The sequence below is a fragment of the Acinonyx jubatus genome, chromosome A1, assembly GCF_027475565.1.
Source record: "Acinonyx jubatus isolate Ajub_Pintada_27869175 chromosome A1, VMU_Ajub_asm_v1.0, whole genome shotgun sequence".
Lineage (NCBI taxonomy): Eukaryota > Metazoa > Chordata > Mammalia > Carnivora > Felidae > Acinonyx > Acinonyx jubatus.
The window spans coordinates 159757420-159775699 of record NC_069380.1 but is presented as its reverse complement, the minus strand read 5'-3'; the positions used below and the strand labels follow the sequence as shown (position 1 = coordinate 159775699).

General features: G+C 35.0%; 1 protein-coding gene across 1 annotated transcript in view; it reads left to right on the top strand.

The window, feature by feature from the left end:
* The window catches only part of ST8SIA4 (ST8 alpha-N-acetyl-neuraminide alpha-2,8-sialyltransferase 4), a 99394-nt gene that overhangs the window by 31204 nt on the left and 49910 nt on the right, over positions 1-18280 (top strand). The window contains 1 exon segment of the mRNA XM_015080447.3: positions 13783-14076. Within this exon segment, the coding sequence (XP_014935933.2) occupies positions 13783-14076 (294 nt within the window).

The following is an 18280-nucleotide window of genomic DNA, read 5'->3' as shown; positions in this document are numbered from 1 at the left end:
GTAGCCTATAGTTTTGTGTATTTTCTCATTAGTGACAAGCATTGTGTGTGTGTGTGTGTGTGTGTGTGTGCGCGCGCGCGCGCGCGCGCGCGTGTGAGGGGCGGAGGGAGACGGTGGGGGGGGCGGGGGACAATGTGTTTTGGATAACGAAATCATTTGAAACTTTGGTATTGTGCACTAAATTTTAGGTTTGTAGTTTTGTTGTTTTGTTTTATTTACTTCAGTTTCATTTTGGGCCAACTTATTTATTTATTTGAAGTATAGTAGACACATAATGTTAGATTACTTTCAGGTGTTCAACATAGTGATTCAACAAGTTTATACATTATGCCATGCTCACAAGTGTAGCTACCGTTTGTTGAATTTGTAGTGTTTTATATTCAAAGTTGGGTTTAAATCCCAGATCTGAAGCTATGTAAACTGAAGCTTTCTCCCCCCTCTTTTTTAAAACATGATTATAGATAATTCAATTATGTGAATGTTCTTTAAGATTTGAACAACTTATATATAGCATCTGGCAAAAGGTTATAACTAGTAGTTGTTATTATATTTAATGAATTGTGCAGATGATCAGACTGAAGAAATTGGTCTTGAGTCAAAAGCATGGTGATCTCATAAATAATTGAGAATGATTTTTCTACTGTGATCCATAACTTGTTCAGGAAAGAAGTTCAAAATTAGAGTCCCATAATTTTTTGAGTAATGGTATAATCTTTTGCATAAACATATGGCTCTTAATTGTCATTATTTCAAAAAATAGAAACATGTATTTAAAGTTTAAAAGTAAAAGCAGTCATTCTATGAATTTGTTGTCACATAATTTCAACAAGTATTATTTCATTCAACAAATAATTATGAAGCAGCCACTATATGCCAAATCCTGAGAGACTGCAGTAGATATTAGGGAAATAAAGATAAATTACATGGTCTAATCTGTTTGGAGTTTGCAGTCCAATGGAGAAGATAGACATGGAGAGGAATAAAAAAATAGTAAAGTAGCAATAGTAATAGAGCTAGGAACAAAGTATTGCTGCCAGTGAGACAGAAGGAATTACTTATAAAAATGAATGAAACTAAGTTTTAAGACAGTTCTATTTGGAACAGGAAAAATAATTTCCTTTGCAAGAATATTGTATTTTTATGGTTATTATTGTCCTTAATCTTTGTTTTCATCATCTTATCAAAGTATCGTGTGAATGTGCTTTTCATGCTTTTTATGATCAAGATCACTGATAATCATCCTTAATTTTTTAACATGTATATATGTATGCCTTGCCCTTCACTTTAATTTTTCAAATGCCCCAAGCATGATTTTCTATATGTATCTTAAGAAAACTATTGGGGCGCCTGGGTGACTCAGTCGGTTGGGCGTCCGACTTCAGCCCAGGTCATGATCTCATGGTTCGTTGGTTCAAGCCCTGCGTCAGACTCTGTGCTGACAGCTCAGAGCCTGGAGCCTGCTTTGAATTCTGTGTCTCCCTCTCTCTCTGCCCCTTCCCTCCTCATGGCCTGCCTTTCTGTCTCTCAAAAATAAATAAACATTTGGGTGCCTGGGTGGCTCAGTCGGTTGGGCGACCAACTTCGGCTCATGTCATGATCTCGCAGTTTGTGAGTTTGAACCTTGCATCGGGCTCGGTGCTGACAGCTCAGAGCCTGGAGCCTACTTCGGATTCTGTGTCTCCCCCTTCTCTCTAACCCTCCCCTGCTCATGCTCTGTGTCTTTCTGTCTCTCAATAATAAATAAACATTAAAAACACTTTTAAAATAAATAAATAAATCTTGAAAAAATTAAAAAAAGAAAACTACTAATATTTGGAATACTTAATTTGGTGCCTTTTATATTTACAATATTTTTGATCTATTCTTTAGTTACCTGATAAGGATATTTCTAAGTCTTTGTCAATTTTAATGCATAATAGGCTTTTAAGCTTATCTCAATATTTTATGTGGTGTTCAATAAAGAAACAGAACACTATCCGGGTAAGAGAGAAGTGGGAGTTTCATTTTTACAAACCACCAACTGAAACTTGTTATATTTTAATAAAATAAAGGGGGTGGGGTCCTAACAATTGGAAGAATGCTAAACACTGGTAGTGTCTTGTTTCCACTTACCATCCCTATGTACTAATTCTTCTTACGGGTAAATTCAGACTTATGGGTATTTTAAAACATCAGAGTGAAAAAATTTTATCCGTCTTTAGAGCTTCTCCTGTCTTCCTAACTTGTTTTGAATGAATTGCTCTGCTTGCTGAAAACACTAGTTACCTAAACTAGATACATCAGTGGAACAGGTCACATTTCTTGTTTCGGTTTAAATAATTCCAACTTAAAAGGATGATTTTTTTCCAATATCGGTCTATTTTAGTTAGCACAGTTTCTGACAGTTAAACATTTTAACACTTTCAGTTAAAACAAAGCTGCCAGCTTAACACATATTTATTGGTACCGCACCCTTTGTTTTCCTGAGCTCACCTCTCTAAACACATTTTATCAAATGTCTAATGGGACATCTGTAACATGTTTAACAGAACTAACATGTTAAAAATAAAAATTGAAGCAACTGTACAGGTATCAGAAGATTTGGTGCAGAGCTCACAAGACACCCTGAGGGCCCAATCCAGGTAGTAGATTTGTTTTCTTTGGCATGTACCATCAGAAGCCCAGAAGAGCCTGTCCCCTTTAAATGAGGAAATATATTCAAGCAAAACTGCCCATTTTCCAAAGTTACGTTAACCTCTGACCCAGTTCTGCATGTTTTCAGGACATGGTTTAGAGCGTCAGCAGTGCTATTAGAAGACTGAGATATCAAATAGCTGTACACAGGTTCTCAGTTCACATACACAAGATACACAGAGGAACTCTCATTATTATTATGGTTAGTTCTACTAATTTCATTAAAGATATCAACACTATATAAGCAAGTAAATATGATAACTTTTCAAATGTGGTTGAATAAAGGTACTAGTAAATATTTGAGAACAGTAGAGGGGCAGTGATTTGTTCTGCCAAAGAAATACTGTAAAGCATTGCAATGGATATTAACCTTTGACTTGTAAGAACAAACACAACTTTTTTGGATTAGAGGCTAGAGTGTATTGGAGAGGGAGGTCATTTCAGGAGGAGACCTCATCATAAATAAAGGGACATAGACAGAAAAGATATATATGGAGTAGTCTGAAGCCTTATCTCAGATTTAAGATAAGCAATGGGCTTATAGAAATAAAATTCTGAAAAGGGTAGGGACAATGTATGAAAGCCCTGGACTGGTATCAGCGAAGAATTTTTGGTTAGGATAAAAATGTGATCAAAGGTGCATTTCAGTAAGATGATAACATCCTTGAAACAGAATAATAAAGTTGGAGTCTTTGTGTTAAAAAACTGGAGAGCAATGTTTTTCAATTCTGTTTAATAAAGATGCAAAGTAAGAAATACAACTTACATCATGATATACTCCTACTACTGCTTCCATGGCTGTTACTACATAGGCCACACACACACACACACACACACACACACACACACACACACACACCTTCAACAAATTTTCATAAAATTATGTGCAAGAAACACTGTCATTTTCTAATATTTTCATTCTCTTCTTTCACATTCTTTAAAAATGATGATCAGTGACCCCAAATATAATTCATGATCCACCACTGCGTCTAGCTAGTAGTTTAAAAAATAATTAATTAACAAATTATTGCAACAAAAGTCCAAAGAAACATGGTGGTGACTAAGCTGAGAAAATATCAATAGGAATAGAGAAGAAAGAATATATTAAAGAGAGATTTTCTTTTTTTTATGTTTATTTTTGAGAGAGAGAGAGAGAGAGAGAGAGAGAGAATGCGAGTGGGGGAGGAACAGTCGAACACTTAACTGACTGAGCCACCCATGTACCCCTATTCAGGAGAGATTTTCTGAGAGGAACTTTCTGAATCAGATATGGAGGATGAAAGAAATATGGAGATCAAGGCCTTTCTGCCAAGTCAAAATGTGATTTTCTACTAAAACAGACTATAAGGAAGTTCTACTTAGAATAAATATGATTTAATGAATGTGAAGTTGCCTTGGCCTACTTTGTTATATCAGAAAATAAAACATTCATTTTTATTCACTCATAATATGACAACTTTTCTGAATACTTGATTGGTACCAGAATGCCTAAATCCTCTGAGCATACTACCAACTGTCTTTCCAGGGCCTAGTGTGGAATAAATCATATATACTAAGTTAGAAATTATTTTTCAACCCTTGGTTGTACTTTCAAAAAAATGAAAAAATATATTCATAACTTATAATGACAAATCAAATTTTTTTTCTTTTCTTAAACAAGAAAATTAAATGTCAAAGCTATGTTGTTGTGACAAGTTTGATAGTATAATCACTAAAAGTTAGCAAACTCAGGTGTGTTTCCCACAGCCTCTGTAATGACCATAGTGTACATTGTTTATTAACACCGTGAATTACAATGAGAAGAAGTTACAGTTTTTCTGCCTTGGTTTTCTGGTTTGGGTGATTAAAATATCAACTATAATATTCAGTTCTTCCGTCTTTAAAACAGTAGTAACTGCTTAGCAACCATTGATCAATAGGGTGGTCCAGTCCCCTGATTATGACAAGAGTACCTGAAAATATATTCTAAGAATTCTTGTTGGTTTCCCACTCCCATGTCTTAAACATTCCCCAGTCATGAATTTTTACCCAAGATAATGAACAGGGAATTTCTCAACAATGGCCAGCATTTTCTCTTTACACCGTCTTCAGAAAAATAAAAATGATGTTTTTTAATTACAAAGGAAGCATTTTGACGGTATGCTTAGGATTCATTCTATATGCAATTCCAAGAAGTAACATTTACAGTAATTCAAATAAATATGAATCTTGCTACCCTATATACATTACATATTTACTTTTGTGAAAAAACAATCACATGCAAATTCTTAATTGTGATAAAAGCTGACATTAATAAATCATTTCTAAATTCCTTTAAAATCTGTGTCGTATAATGACAAGTTTTTAACAATGCTCAGGAGGTTTATGAACTTTTATAAATATATTGTCAGGCCCCAGATAGAGGACAGCAGTTAAAATTCTTTCCTTCTAAATTGCTTATTGCACATTACTGTGCATTGACAACCAGAGGCTGTGAGAGTTTATTTTTTAATTGAGAAAAATATATTTGTAAGTCATTGCCCTTCTGATGCCTTACTTTCCCCTTTTAATTCTCCTATAGTTCCTTTTATCGCTCCTCCAGTTTTTTCCTCTTTTCTTGAAAAATAGGTGATGATTATGTAAGTATTCATACTACTCAAAGTTAAGCAGGCTCCAAGAAGAATGATCAATGTCAGAGATTGATTAAAAATGTGGAATCAGAGTGAAAAGCTTTGACTGTCACCACCCTTCCTGATTTCCCAGACTCGTATCTATTCATATGCTAGATTTCATGGTGAGAGTCTAGGCAGAGGCCCATTGAGTCAAAATACCTGTGTAAGCTGAAGTCTTCGAGTGAGTCTATACTTTTTAGGCCTTATTTATATTTTTATTTTTTTTCCACTGGAATAGGCCTTATTTTTAAACCAATGCTTTATATAAGAGGAGATATTTGTATTTTATATTACATTTAAATTTGTTAACGTTACTAATAGCCTTCTAGTATTCTCTATATTGTTGTGAGATCTTTTCAGTATCCTTTCATTATTTTAAAATCCAGGAGATTTTTCCTTCCAACAATACCTCTTGTTCATATTAGTTTTTCATAATGAGAACACTTTTTTATGAGAAAGAAGTCCCCAGAAGAGAAAGAAACTGAACATCTAAACAGTTCAGTGTATTTCTTTCAAAATTAAACTCATTGAGTAGACTGTACATCTCATTCTCTCCTGAGACAATTTCCTTATTTTACAGAAGAGAATGTAGTCCACTAATGTTAACATAGAGTCTCAACTTGAATTTTAGTCTTGTGCTTTTAAATGGTACCACCAGGGGTGCCTGGGTGGCTCAGTCAGTTGAATGTCTGACCCTTGATTTCGGGTCAGGTCATGATCTCATGGGTTTGTGGGTTTGAACCCCGTGCTGTGAGTGCAGAGTTTGCTTGGGATTCTCATTCTCACCCTCTCTCTCTGTTACTCCCTCAAAATAAATAAACTTTAAAAATAAATAAATAAATAAATAAATAAATAAATAAATAAATAGTTACCACCAGCCTGATGCCTTCTTTTCTTCCTTCCTTTTATTCCTTCCTTCCTTCCTCCCTCCCTTTCCTTCCTTAGTCTCTGTATATATACTTTTTTAAAGCTTACTTACTTATTTTTTCAAGAGAGAGAGAGTGAGAGAGAGCAAGAGCAACCGAAGGGTAGAGAGAGAGAATCCTGAGCAGGCTCTGCACAGTCAATGCAGAGCTCCATGAGGGGCTGGAACCCACGAATCGTGAGATCATGATCTGGGCCAAAGTTGGATGCCTAACTCACTGAGCCACCCGGATGCCCTTCTACTTTTAATTGCCTCACCTTTCTTCCATAATCTGCATATGTTTACTTGCTTTGATTGTTTTTCAGAGGAACACAGCTGTTTATATATCCCTGCCAAGGAGTAATCTCCACATGCCTGGGTAGTTATCTTCTCCCATCCAAGACCCCATCTTTGGTGAGGAGTGTTTACAGAAGAGTGAGGAAGGATGTAACTTTCTCACTTCCTTTAGCCAACCAGACCTTCAGATCAGATGTGTGAATCAGTGAAGTTACTGGGATGATCAAAGATAAAGCTCTATCACATTCAGGTGCAACTGAACTTCTGACAAAGATATCTAAATTCGTTTGTCTAGTTCTTCCTTTTCATACACAGGACTTAATTGATGCACAATGTTTCAGAACTTAAAACCTGCCTTACTCTTTACAAGCTTTGTAAATTTATACAACTTACAATGACTCAGTTACTTCATCAATGGAGAAACATAATGATAGTGCCTGTCTTATGAAATTATTATGAGGAAAACAGCAAAAAAAGGCAAATAGAACAATTTCTAGCACACAATCAATGCTAAATAAAACTTAGCTATTAATCTTCTTGCTGTAGTAATAAAAGACCTTCACTACTTTATTTAAGAATTGTGTCAAAGTCCTAATTGTAGAACTTTATTCTAATTTTTCCTGCATATATGTGTCCTATTCTCTTAAGTACATTTAGCCATGTTTATGAGCTTGAATAGTTTTCATATTGCTTATGAAATTAGATTTGTTTTGTCTAATATTCAAGTCATTTTTAATCAACCACTGAGTCAACCATTTAAATCCTAATTAGTTTCTTTTTGGAGGGGCGAGGGGGAAGAGTGGCTCGACTCCAGCCAAAATGGTTTATCACATGTGCTATCAGTCAATCTTTTTTCCCCACACTGTTGTTCAGTAAGTTTTTTCTATCTACATGCTCTTTAATTTGCCTGCATGCATTCCTTTTATCTCTCATAATAGGTTGCAAAAGGAAAGGGCATATAAAAAAATGATTACCATAAGCTAACATTTATTACCAATTCTAAGCAAACAATTCTAAGACAAAATTCAGATATTTTGTTTCAATTTTCTCATAGCATTTTAATCAGTGTTAATAGCATCATTTATAGAAAAAGTTGGATCTCAGAGAGTTTGAGTAACTTGCCCAAGGCCATGCAGGTTGGGATGTGAACACCAATGCCCACATAACTACTCTTAAAAAGATGGCTGAGGGGGTCGCCTGGGTGGCTCATTCAGTTAAGTGTCCAATTTTGGCTCAGGTCATAATCTCACGACTTGTGAGTTGAAGCCCCTCGTTGGGCTCTATGCTGACAGCTCAGGGCCTGGAGCCTGCTTTGGATTCTGTGTCTCCCTCTCTCTCTCTGCCCCTCCCCAGCTTCTCTCTCTCTCTCCCTCTCTCTCTCTGTCTCTGTCTCTGTCTCTCTCTGTGTGTCTCTCTCAGAAATAAATAAACATTAAAAAAAAAAAAGATGATTGAGGGCAGAAACTAAGCCAAATACTTTTTATTCATAAAGTTTAAGCCAAAATTGCATACATACTGGATGCATATTTAATATATTATTTGATTTAAGCACAATATATCCATTATTCCTTCCATACCCTTCAGTCCCCAAAAAACTAAGTTATTAAATCGTATCTATGCAGTTGAAGCAACTTTGCCTAATGACTCCATTTTGGATTTGGCAGAAGTGTGGGAATAATATAGCCTAACGTAATTCTCGGTATCAATTTTTTTGAAATGTTATTTATTTTTGAGAGAGAGAGAGAGAGAAAGAGACAAAGTGCGAGCTGGGAGGGGCACAGAGAGAGGGAGACACAGAATCTGAAGCAGGCTCCAGGCTCCAAGCTGTCAGCACAGAGTCTGATGCGGGGCTTGAACCCACGAATTGTGAGATCATGACTTGAGCTGAAGTCAGGCAATTGAACAATCGAGCCACCCAGGTGCTCTCATTTTTGTATTTTAGAATGAGTTTGATTTTTTTTTTAATTCTGTGATTTCCCTGGAAATAATATGGCACTGTTTTTCCCACCCTTGCCAGTAATGTAAACAAATCTGGGTTTGTGAAAAAGTTTCCTCTTCTGGTTTGTCACTTAGTTATTTTCACGACATAAGTGTCATTTGTTTTTATTTCTGTCAAACTGAGGATTCCATTAATTGTTATGTGATCAAGCATAAAATGTGATATGTGTATGTGTGATTGTGTATTTCTGTGTGCATCCATCACACTGAAATGCAAATCTTCAACATGATGTTTCATCTCTATTTCTTACACTTTGTTTACTACATAATGGTATGCAACATATAAATTAACTGTTAATCCTATGATTCAAATTTCAAAATGTCATATCAGTATGATAATTATTTTATCGACATTCTGAAAATCCTCTCCTTCAAGAGATGTGAAATATAAATATTATTCTTATGGTTGAGATACTTAAAACACTTTGTTTTTAAGCGTTTTGTTTTGGCTGAATGGACTTGTATAATATGCTTAAGTCCTGGGAGTCTGCACTTTCTCCTATAGGAAGGTTGGGATGAAGGATGAACATATTGACATTTTCTCTGATTCTGAAAGAAATCACATGTATAAATAGTGTCAATTAAAACCGCTATCCTGAATCATTCTAAGACAGTTGTGCTTTTCTTTTATATGCACTATGTCCTTGGACATGTTTCTTAACCATTTTGTCCTTAGTTTCTCATCTCTGAAGTAGAGCTAATATTATTCCTTACCATAAAATATTGCAAAAATTATTGGCTTTAGGTCTTTTCAGGGCTTACTAGAGTCACTCAACAAAATCAGCAAGACTGACTGATAGGTTGCATGTTTTAGCTTCCTCTAGCCATTTGGAGAGGTTAACCACAAAACCTAAAAAAAAAAGAAAGAAAAGAAAGAAAGAAATAGGTATCAGAGATTCTTTGTTCTCTTGGCTCTTCAACTCAAAAGCAGGATGGGAGCAGATATGAACCATAAGCTTCCTTTGAGGGCAGAAAAGAGAAGAGGTTATTTCACATTTCATAGTCTGTTGACAAACATGGTTCCCTTGGTAATGATAGTTTGGGTTGAAATATTTCAGTGTTGATACCTAGAAACACACACAATGGGACTGGCCAAGAGAGCAAAAAAGATGTTAATCATGTGTTTGGAACTTGTTTGAACATTAAGTGGCAAAAAAGGATACAATTTGGTCTATAATCCACTCATTGTTGTTTTCTGCTCATTAATCTATGTTATTCATTTAAAGAAGTGATTAGCAACCTCCTGTATCACAGCACACACTGTTTTACTTTAGTATTGTGGATGACTAGTTCTATAGCTAGCATAAGTGTATAACACAACCCATGGGATGAATAAACGCACAGCTAAATGAATGAACCTTATCTTATGGGTATTACTAACAATAATGCTCAAGATTATTTTTTGGCCAGATTATATAATTTGAAAATAGCACAAATAGTAATATGGCTGGGAAAAGAGTTCAGAGTATTTGAATATAGTATAGTATTTGAAAAATGAACTCTCAAGACAAATCTGCTGAGCTGTTGAAAGGGGGAACTTCTAGTTGCTTAGACTATTGAGCTATTACTTAAAGGACATGCAGAGAATATTGACAAATTAAAAGACATGTTCCTAGGGAATTCTGTGATCCTGAGGTGTTATACATGAAATAAGAGTTTTTTCCTTAAAAAATTAAATGAGTTAAAATTAAAATTAATTTAAAACATTTTCTATAGCATTGAAAGAAATGAAAGTATTGTCAGTTCTATATAAAAGGAATGTTGAGAGTCAATCACATCTGGTGTGAAGTCAAGAAGAAATTTCAGAGGTCTAGAGTACACATTCCTGCAGGTTTTTAATGATGGAAAATAAACACAAATAAATTTAAAATTGGGTAGCTTAGAGTATACAGGGAGTTTGGCCAACATACCTAATTCTGAATACCTGTTTTCATGTTTTTGATATGTCAAAAATAGTCAGGTAGTACACAAAATTTAATCTGGTTAAAGAAATAGAGTTTGAGTGTATTAATATTCTTATGTACTCAGTAGTTTTGACTCACAGAAATCCTTCATTTAAAAATTGGCCACTGATCAGTTTTATGAGATTAAGAATTAAATGAAAAATAATGTGTTAATTCATAAATGCTTGCTACACATTCTGGATACTTTTGAGTATTATAATCCCTCAGAAGATTTTAGAAAAAAGAAAGATGAAGAATGTTTGACTGCAGATCTATTCATAATCTTGCTCAGTCAGCAGTATCGCTACTAGTAACACTATGCAGTTCACAACAAGTCTACTGAATTGCGGGAGTGCAACGCAGCTGGTTGGTTATTTTGGGTTTTATAATGCTTGCCCCGATTATGTGGCATTCAGCTAATTATATGACTAAATATCTGACTCAACCACAGAGTAGTTAATTTACTGACCACATGTGGACACGATGTTAGTCTTTCCTTCCAGTGAAAAATCAGACATAGTCACTCCAAGGAAGATGAATATACTGGACTCCTAGAGCTAATGTAGATTATATTTTATGATGTGTCCTTCTGTTGTGCTATTTTCAGTGCTTCTATTTCCATCCCTCACAAGCCTGGTTACACTGTGCTTAGGTAATAAAACCTTTACAATAGAGTTCATGTGAATCAATTATTCTTTCATCTCCTCCTGCTTTTTTAGTGAACAGTACAATCAGTTAGTATTCCTTGCATCATATACATTGGCTGGTCTCCTAGATCAATCCTATTCTCAAAAAATATTCTTATTCTCTAAGTTTACTTTTGCTTCCTACTGGAAAGTACCTGTTTTTCAACACCCAACATCACTGATGAATCTATTAGTTCTTAAAAGACACATGGCCATACAGTTATGTTTAAGAAACATGCTGAGTCAATTCTAAAGTCAATTCTAAAATCCTAAAAAAAATGTTGGCCAACATGGGACTAGGAATATTTAATTTTTTTTATATTTATGTATTTATTTTGAGAGAGAGAGAAAGAGCACAAGCAAGGGAGGGGCAGAGAGGGAGAGAGATTCCAGAGCAGGCTCTGCACTGCCAGCATAGCCCAATGTGGGGCTCGATCCCATGAACTCTGAGATCATGACCTGAGCTGAAATCAAGAGTCAGGTGCTTAACCACCTGAGCCACCCAGATGCTCCAGTATGGGTGTTTTTAAATCTGTGATAAGAAAAAGTAATGTAAATCATAAAGTAATTAAGTGACATTTTTCCCCTGAAAAGATAATGCAGTAGAATGTTATTTTTGTTTTTTCTAACTGGGTTGGCTCTGTTAATTTTAACAATTATAGAAAAAATGAAGTAGAGATGTTGTTTTTCTACAGTAGAAATCCTCTGAAAAGAATAGCTGAGGAATTTGATGGGGAAGACATATTATGTTAACTGTAACATTAACAAGCATTGTCTATTTTTACCTGAGGAAGGAGAAGTATCTGTAATACTGACGTTCAGAATGCATGTTCCCTGCAGTATTCAAATTCATCTTGCAATCAACTTGGTTAGAATTTTAACTATTTTTAAAGTTGGTATGAAACACAGTTTAGGACTTGAAAAATAATCATGTCCTCAACCTACAGTGAGTTCCACAGTAAGATGTCCATTTTGGCTTCTGTTCACAAGTAGCTATTCCTTTCATAATATTCTTCATAATATTATGATGGCATCCATAATATTCTTACTGTGATGGGAATGAATAATATCTAATCTCATATAGTGCATGGATCATGGCTAAAGACAAATAAATATGACACACTGTAGTGGGTATAATTAAATATATATAACTTGAAAAAATATTTTCTAAACAATATGATGCGTTATTTTTTATTTGTTTTCTCTGAGGATCTCATCCTAAATAATACAGACTTTGCTGAATTGTGTGAGTTGTTGCTTATGGTAGCTAAATGTTGTCAGAGATCTAGCAAGTAATAAGATATATTAATTAAGAGAGATAAGGAAAGGAAGGATATACAAGCCAGTATTTTTAATAGTGGAGCAAATACTTCACCCTTTAATTAAATGTGACTTGTTTGAGAATTAAATTAAAGTGGCAAAGAGCACAAGGAAGGGAAATGTGAGAAATTTTCATAATGCAGTATAACCCACAAAAATACAGAAAGAGGAAATCAGTTTATTTCCCCTTTTCTTTAAAGGCTGATATTAGGGAAGAAAAATAAAAGAAGAAATTGCGTGTATGTACTGTGTGTGTGTTTTCTTGAAGGGGTAGATTGAATAGATTCAAATGATTTTTTTATAAATTATCAAACTATTACTTGTTAAATATCTAACTTTTCACGTACAAATTAACGTTTTTTAGAAAATGAAAAACATTTTAAAACTATTTTTAAGTCAAGTATCCAAACACCTATGTGATAGGATCAAAGAAGCATCAAAATTTGATTGAAGACAAAATTCAAGGTGCTTTTCAAAGCTTTCTTGCGATGTAAGAATAAAATCAGGTGCAGGCACTTTGTGAGACCCTGGAGCTTCAGTGGGGAGAATAGGACATGGAATTCTGTCCCTCCTCCACAAAGCATATGTGGCCTGATAGCAGGAAAAAAATGTGCATTTTGATGATGTGCTCAAAAGGAACAGAAATATATTTGATAATAAGGGATTTTCTGAATTGTTTAATATCTCAAAAAGGCATATTAAATGTGATAATTCCACTTTTGTTACTTCTTTCCCATTTAGGGCTGTAGAGGGCAATTAAGAATATGGTTGTGGAAAATGCTATAGCAAATTGTACTTTTACTGGACCTCAGGATACAGAAAAGCCACCTTCACTTAATTATGTTTATAAAGTTATTAAAATAACCTAAGTTTGACAAGTGGTGTGGAATTAGAATATCAAGTCTAATGTGTGTTTTACTTACTTAGAGAACAGCATGTGGTTTTAGGTTGCCTACTGCACGGCAGCTGAGCTTTTGTGAATTTACCATCATAAATTCAACTATTAGGAATTCACATCATGTGGTTTTATGAAGATAGCAACAAAGAGTATTCTTAGACAACAGGCCGAATTAATATCAATGACAGTTTGAGCCCTATACTAGGAGAGCACATCCTTATTGAAGATAATATTCCTGAATATGTGATAACTTACTGAAAATATAATTTTATCAGGCAGATTATCTTATTTTTCTAACATGGTAGGAAAAAAAATGCTTGTTCCCCATTCTTCTTTTTATGTACACTGTTTTAGGAGTTAATGTTTCATATTAATTTTTCATTTGTCCATTAATTTTTTTTTTCGTCTTCAGGTGTAATCTAGCCCCTGTGGTGGAGTTTGCTGCAGATGTGGGAACTAAATCAGATTTTATTACCATGAATCCATCAGTTGTACAAAGAGCATTTGGAGGCTTTCGGAATGAGAGTGACAGAGAAAAATTTGTGCATAGACTTTCCATGCTGAATGACAGTGTCCTTTGGATCCCTGCTTTCATGGTCAAAGGAGGAGAGAAGCACGTGGAGTGGGTTAATGCATTAATCCTTAAGAACAAACTGAAAGTGCGAACTGCCTATCCATCATTGAGACTTATTCATGCTGTCAGAGGGTAAGTGTCTGGAAAGGACCAGTCTGTCCTTGGCACAATGGAACACATAACTAAACATTTTCCCTAGACAGGAAGGAGCTTCAGGAAAAGCTTCCAATGGATACATGTTTCTCCTTTTTTATGATGGGTACGCTATTCAGCAACTTGCATTTTGTTTATGTGCTATGTTATCTTAAAGCTCATTCTCTTTCTTAAAAAAAGCAAATATTTGAACTTAGCATCTATTTATGTCTAGTCATGAGCATACTACTGGTTTTTATGTTTTGCCATGTTAAAGAGTAATAAGAATTCATGGCAAAGTTGATGAATTTGGGGTAAGAAAACTACCAACAGAAGTGCTAAATAGCTACTGGGCAATATTGTGGAAGCATAAATGTTAGATATATTTAAGGAGCAATTAAGTCCCTTCTGTAGTTAAGAGGTCTACTAGGGATAGAGAAGGCTGGGTGAGATAACATTCCCTGATGCTTCCCCCCAAAAGCCATAGATTCCAATTTTATGAATTAACATTTCCCTTTTATTAATACAAGCTCAGATGTAAAACCAAGAAATAGACTTTATATAAAAGTGGCAAGTGGCCAAAAGGCCAAGTTCAGTCATGCACACATATAAATGTGTAAAATATATAACACAAAGATAAGCAGTAATGTGTATTTATTGAATATCTACTGAATGCCAGATATTGGAGATAGAAAAATGAAGAAGTCTGATTACTTCTTTAAAGGAATGCATAGGCTTTATAGCAGAAACAGATGTATATATACCAACTGGCTAGTACATAAACGAATGGTAAGAGGGTATATTGTCAGGAGTGTAGAGTTTGTTTCTCATGTTAGCAAAGAACACTTAAAAGTCTAACATTTCAACCAGACATAAAAAAACAGAATAGCTATTTATCAGGGATAAAAAGAGAAAGAGAGAAACAGGACAGAGACAGAGAGAGAGAGAGAGGGTGACAGAGAAAACCCAACAGAAGGAAATGTCATTGCATTATTAGAGTGAACCGAGACAATGATGTAATTAAGAACAAGGTAAACTTGAGAAATAATGGAGTCCAGTGTAAAGCATTGGAATACAAGGTTGGAAAAATAACTTGTGATTTGACTGGGAAAAGAATCAGTTTTATTTTAAAGCCCAGTTATATGTGTGAATTTAGGAGAGTAAGTCTTGTAACACCAGACTCTGAATTGGCAAGAAGAGATGCTAGGAGTATGAAGACCAATTAGACTTTTTTGATTAACATACTTGCAAGATGATAAAAATGTGGGGCAGAATTAGTGGCCATGGGAGGGAAGGGCAAGTTCAAGGGACCAATTAAATACAATGGATAGAAGTTCTAAAAGAAAAAATGTTTCCAAACCCAGAATTAAAAATAGTTTGCTTCATATACTGTAATTGGGACTGGGCTAAGGTGTTTTCATTTTGTTTTGTTATTGTGATACTTTCCTTCCAGGATTTACCTACTGTTTCCTTGTTTAAACTCGAGACAGTTTCTTGGATTGTGTTATTCTTCACACAATTAAATTGCATTCTTATAACTAAATCATGGTTATTCAACATTCACTCTTTTGATGTTTGACATGAAGCTTCAACAAAGTAAGATAAAATACATTCATTTGGAGGATAGGTGTTTTTTTTTTAATTACAAAGATTCCTGGTAATTACAGTTTGACTCTGAAGGAAAAAAAAAGTATTTTTAACAGGATAACTTTATAAAGCATTGTGCTAAGAACACATCTTATTTTTTGATATGTTAATGTTGAGTATCATTTGAGTGTGAGAAAATATTAAAGATAACACTGTCTTATTGTCTTATCTTAAACACACATGAAGACACATACACTCTGACACACACATAGAAATATTCATACACACTCCAGTGATAGTTTATTAAGATCCAAAAACAAATGTTTTGAAGTAAGTACTCTTTGATTATAGGAAACTAATAAAATTTAAGATTACTCTGAATTAGTACCATTTTAATAGACTATTTTCGGAGCAGTTTTAGGTTCACAGCAAAATTGAGAGGGTGGTACAGAGACTTCCCATATGCTCCCTGCCCCTACACATGCATAGCCCCACTATCAACATCTTGTACTAGAGTCGTACATTGGTTACAACTGATGAACCTACATGGACACAACATTATCACCCAAAGTCCATAGTTTACACTGCAGTTCACTCTTAGTTTGTACATTCTGTGGGTTTTGACAAATGGGTAATAACATGTATCCTCCATTATAGTATCATACGGAGTAGTTTTACTCACCTAAAAGTCCTATTCATCCATTCCTCCCCATTAATTCATGGTAAGAACATTTTTTGTTTGCTTTTGTTTGTTTTTACCGTGTCTATAGTTTTGCTTTGTCTTGACTGTCATATAGTAGGAATCATATAGTAAGCCTTTTCAGATTGGCTTCTTGTGCTTAGCAATAAGCATGTAAAATTCCTCCATGTCTTTTCATGGCTTGACAGATCATTCTCTTTAGTGCTGAACAATCTTGCATTGTCTGGATGTACCAGTTTATTCATTCACTTGTTGCTTCCAAATTTTGACATTTATGAGTAAAGCTGTTGTACACATCTGTGTGCAGGTTTTGGGGTGGACATAATTTTCAACTCATTTGGGTAAATACCAAGGAGTATTATTGCTGGATTTTATGATAGGGGTATGTTGAGTTTTGTCAGAAATTGCCAAACTGTCTTCCGAACTGGTTGTACCATTTTATATTCTCAGTAATGAATGAGAATTCCTGTTCCTCCACATCCTCACATCTGTGCTTTCAGTGTTCTGGATTTGGGCCATTCTAATCGTTAGCGTAGTGATATTTTATTGTTGTTTTAGTTTGCATTTCTCTGATGACATAATGATGTGGGGCATCTTTTAATATGTGTATTTGTGGTCTTTATCTCTTTTTCAGTGAGAGGTGTATTGAGGTGTTGGGCCCATATTTGAGTCAGGTTGTTGGTTTTCTTATTGCTGAGTTTAAGAGGTTTTTGTATATTTTGGATAACGCTCCTTGACCAAGTAGGTCTTTTGCAAATATTTGCTCCCAATCTGTGGCTTGTCTTTTCATTCTTTTGACAAATGTCAAAAGAGCATAAGTTTTTATTTTTAATGAAGACCAGCTTATCAATTATTTCTTTCATGGATCATACCTTTGGTGATATATCGAAAAAGTCATTGCCAAACCCAAAGTTGTCTTGATTTTCTTCTATGTTATCTTCTAAGAATTATATAGATTTGCATTTCACATTTAGATCTATCATCCATTTTGAGTTATTTTTTGTGACGGGTATAAGGTCTGTGCCTAGATTCTTTTCTTTATATGTGGTTGTCTAGTTATTCTAGCACCATCTGTTGAAAAGATTATCTTTGGGGAGCCTGTGGGGTATATATTGAAGGGCAGGAGTGAAGTTTGGTTGCATGCACAGCCTGGGTCCTCCCAGCAATTTCCAGTGCAAGATGGTGCCAGGAGAATCTTAAAAAAAAAAAAAGACTATCTTTGCTCTCTTATATTATCTTTGCTTCTTTCTGAAACATTAGTTGACTATATGCTGTCCTGATTTTGCTAGCTTTATGGTAAATCTTGAAGTTAGGGAGTGTCAGTCCTCTGACTTTCTTTTTCCCCATTAATATTGTGTTGACTATTCTGGTCTTTTGTCTCTCCATATAAACTTTGCAATTAATATTTTGTTCCCTAAATTCTGTTGTATATTTCTTCATTCACTCTAAGTGGCAAAGCACAAAATAAGAGGTATGGTTGAAATGGAGCGTTTTCAATAAATTAGAATCTAAATGGAATTGTACATGATTAATAGCTGTGGATTCACATAAGCTTTTTACAGACTTTTAAAATTTATTTATTTATATTGGGAGAGATTGAGAGGATGAGCAGTGAAGGGGCAGACAGAAAGGGAGAGAGAGAGAGAATCCCAAGCAGGCTCTGTGCGGCAGCGTGGGGCTTAAACTCATGAACCCGTGAGATCATGACTTGAGCCAAAACCAAGAGTCGGAGGCTTAACTGACTGAGCCACCCACATGCCCCTTTTAACAGATTTTTTTTTAATATAGAAAGTGCAGGGGGGAGCCTGGGTGGCTTAGCGGTTAAATGTTTAACTGCAGCTCAGGTCATGATCTCATGGTTCATGAGTTCAAGCCCCATGTTGGGCTCTGTGCTGACAGCTCAGAGCCTGGAGCCTG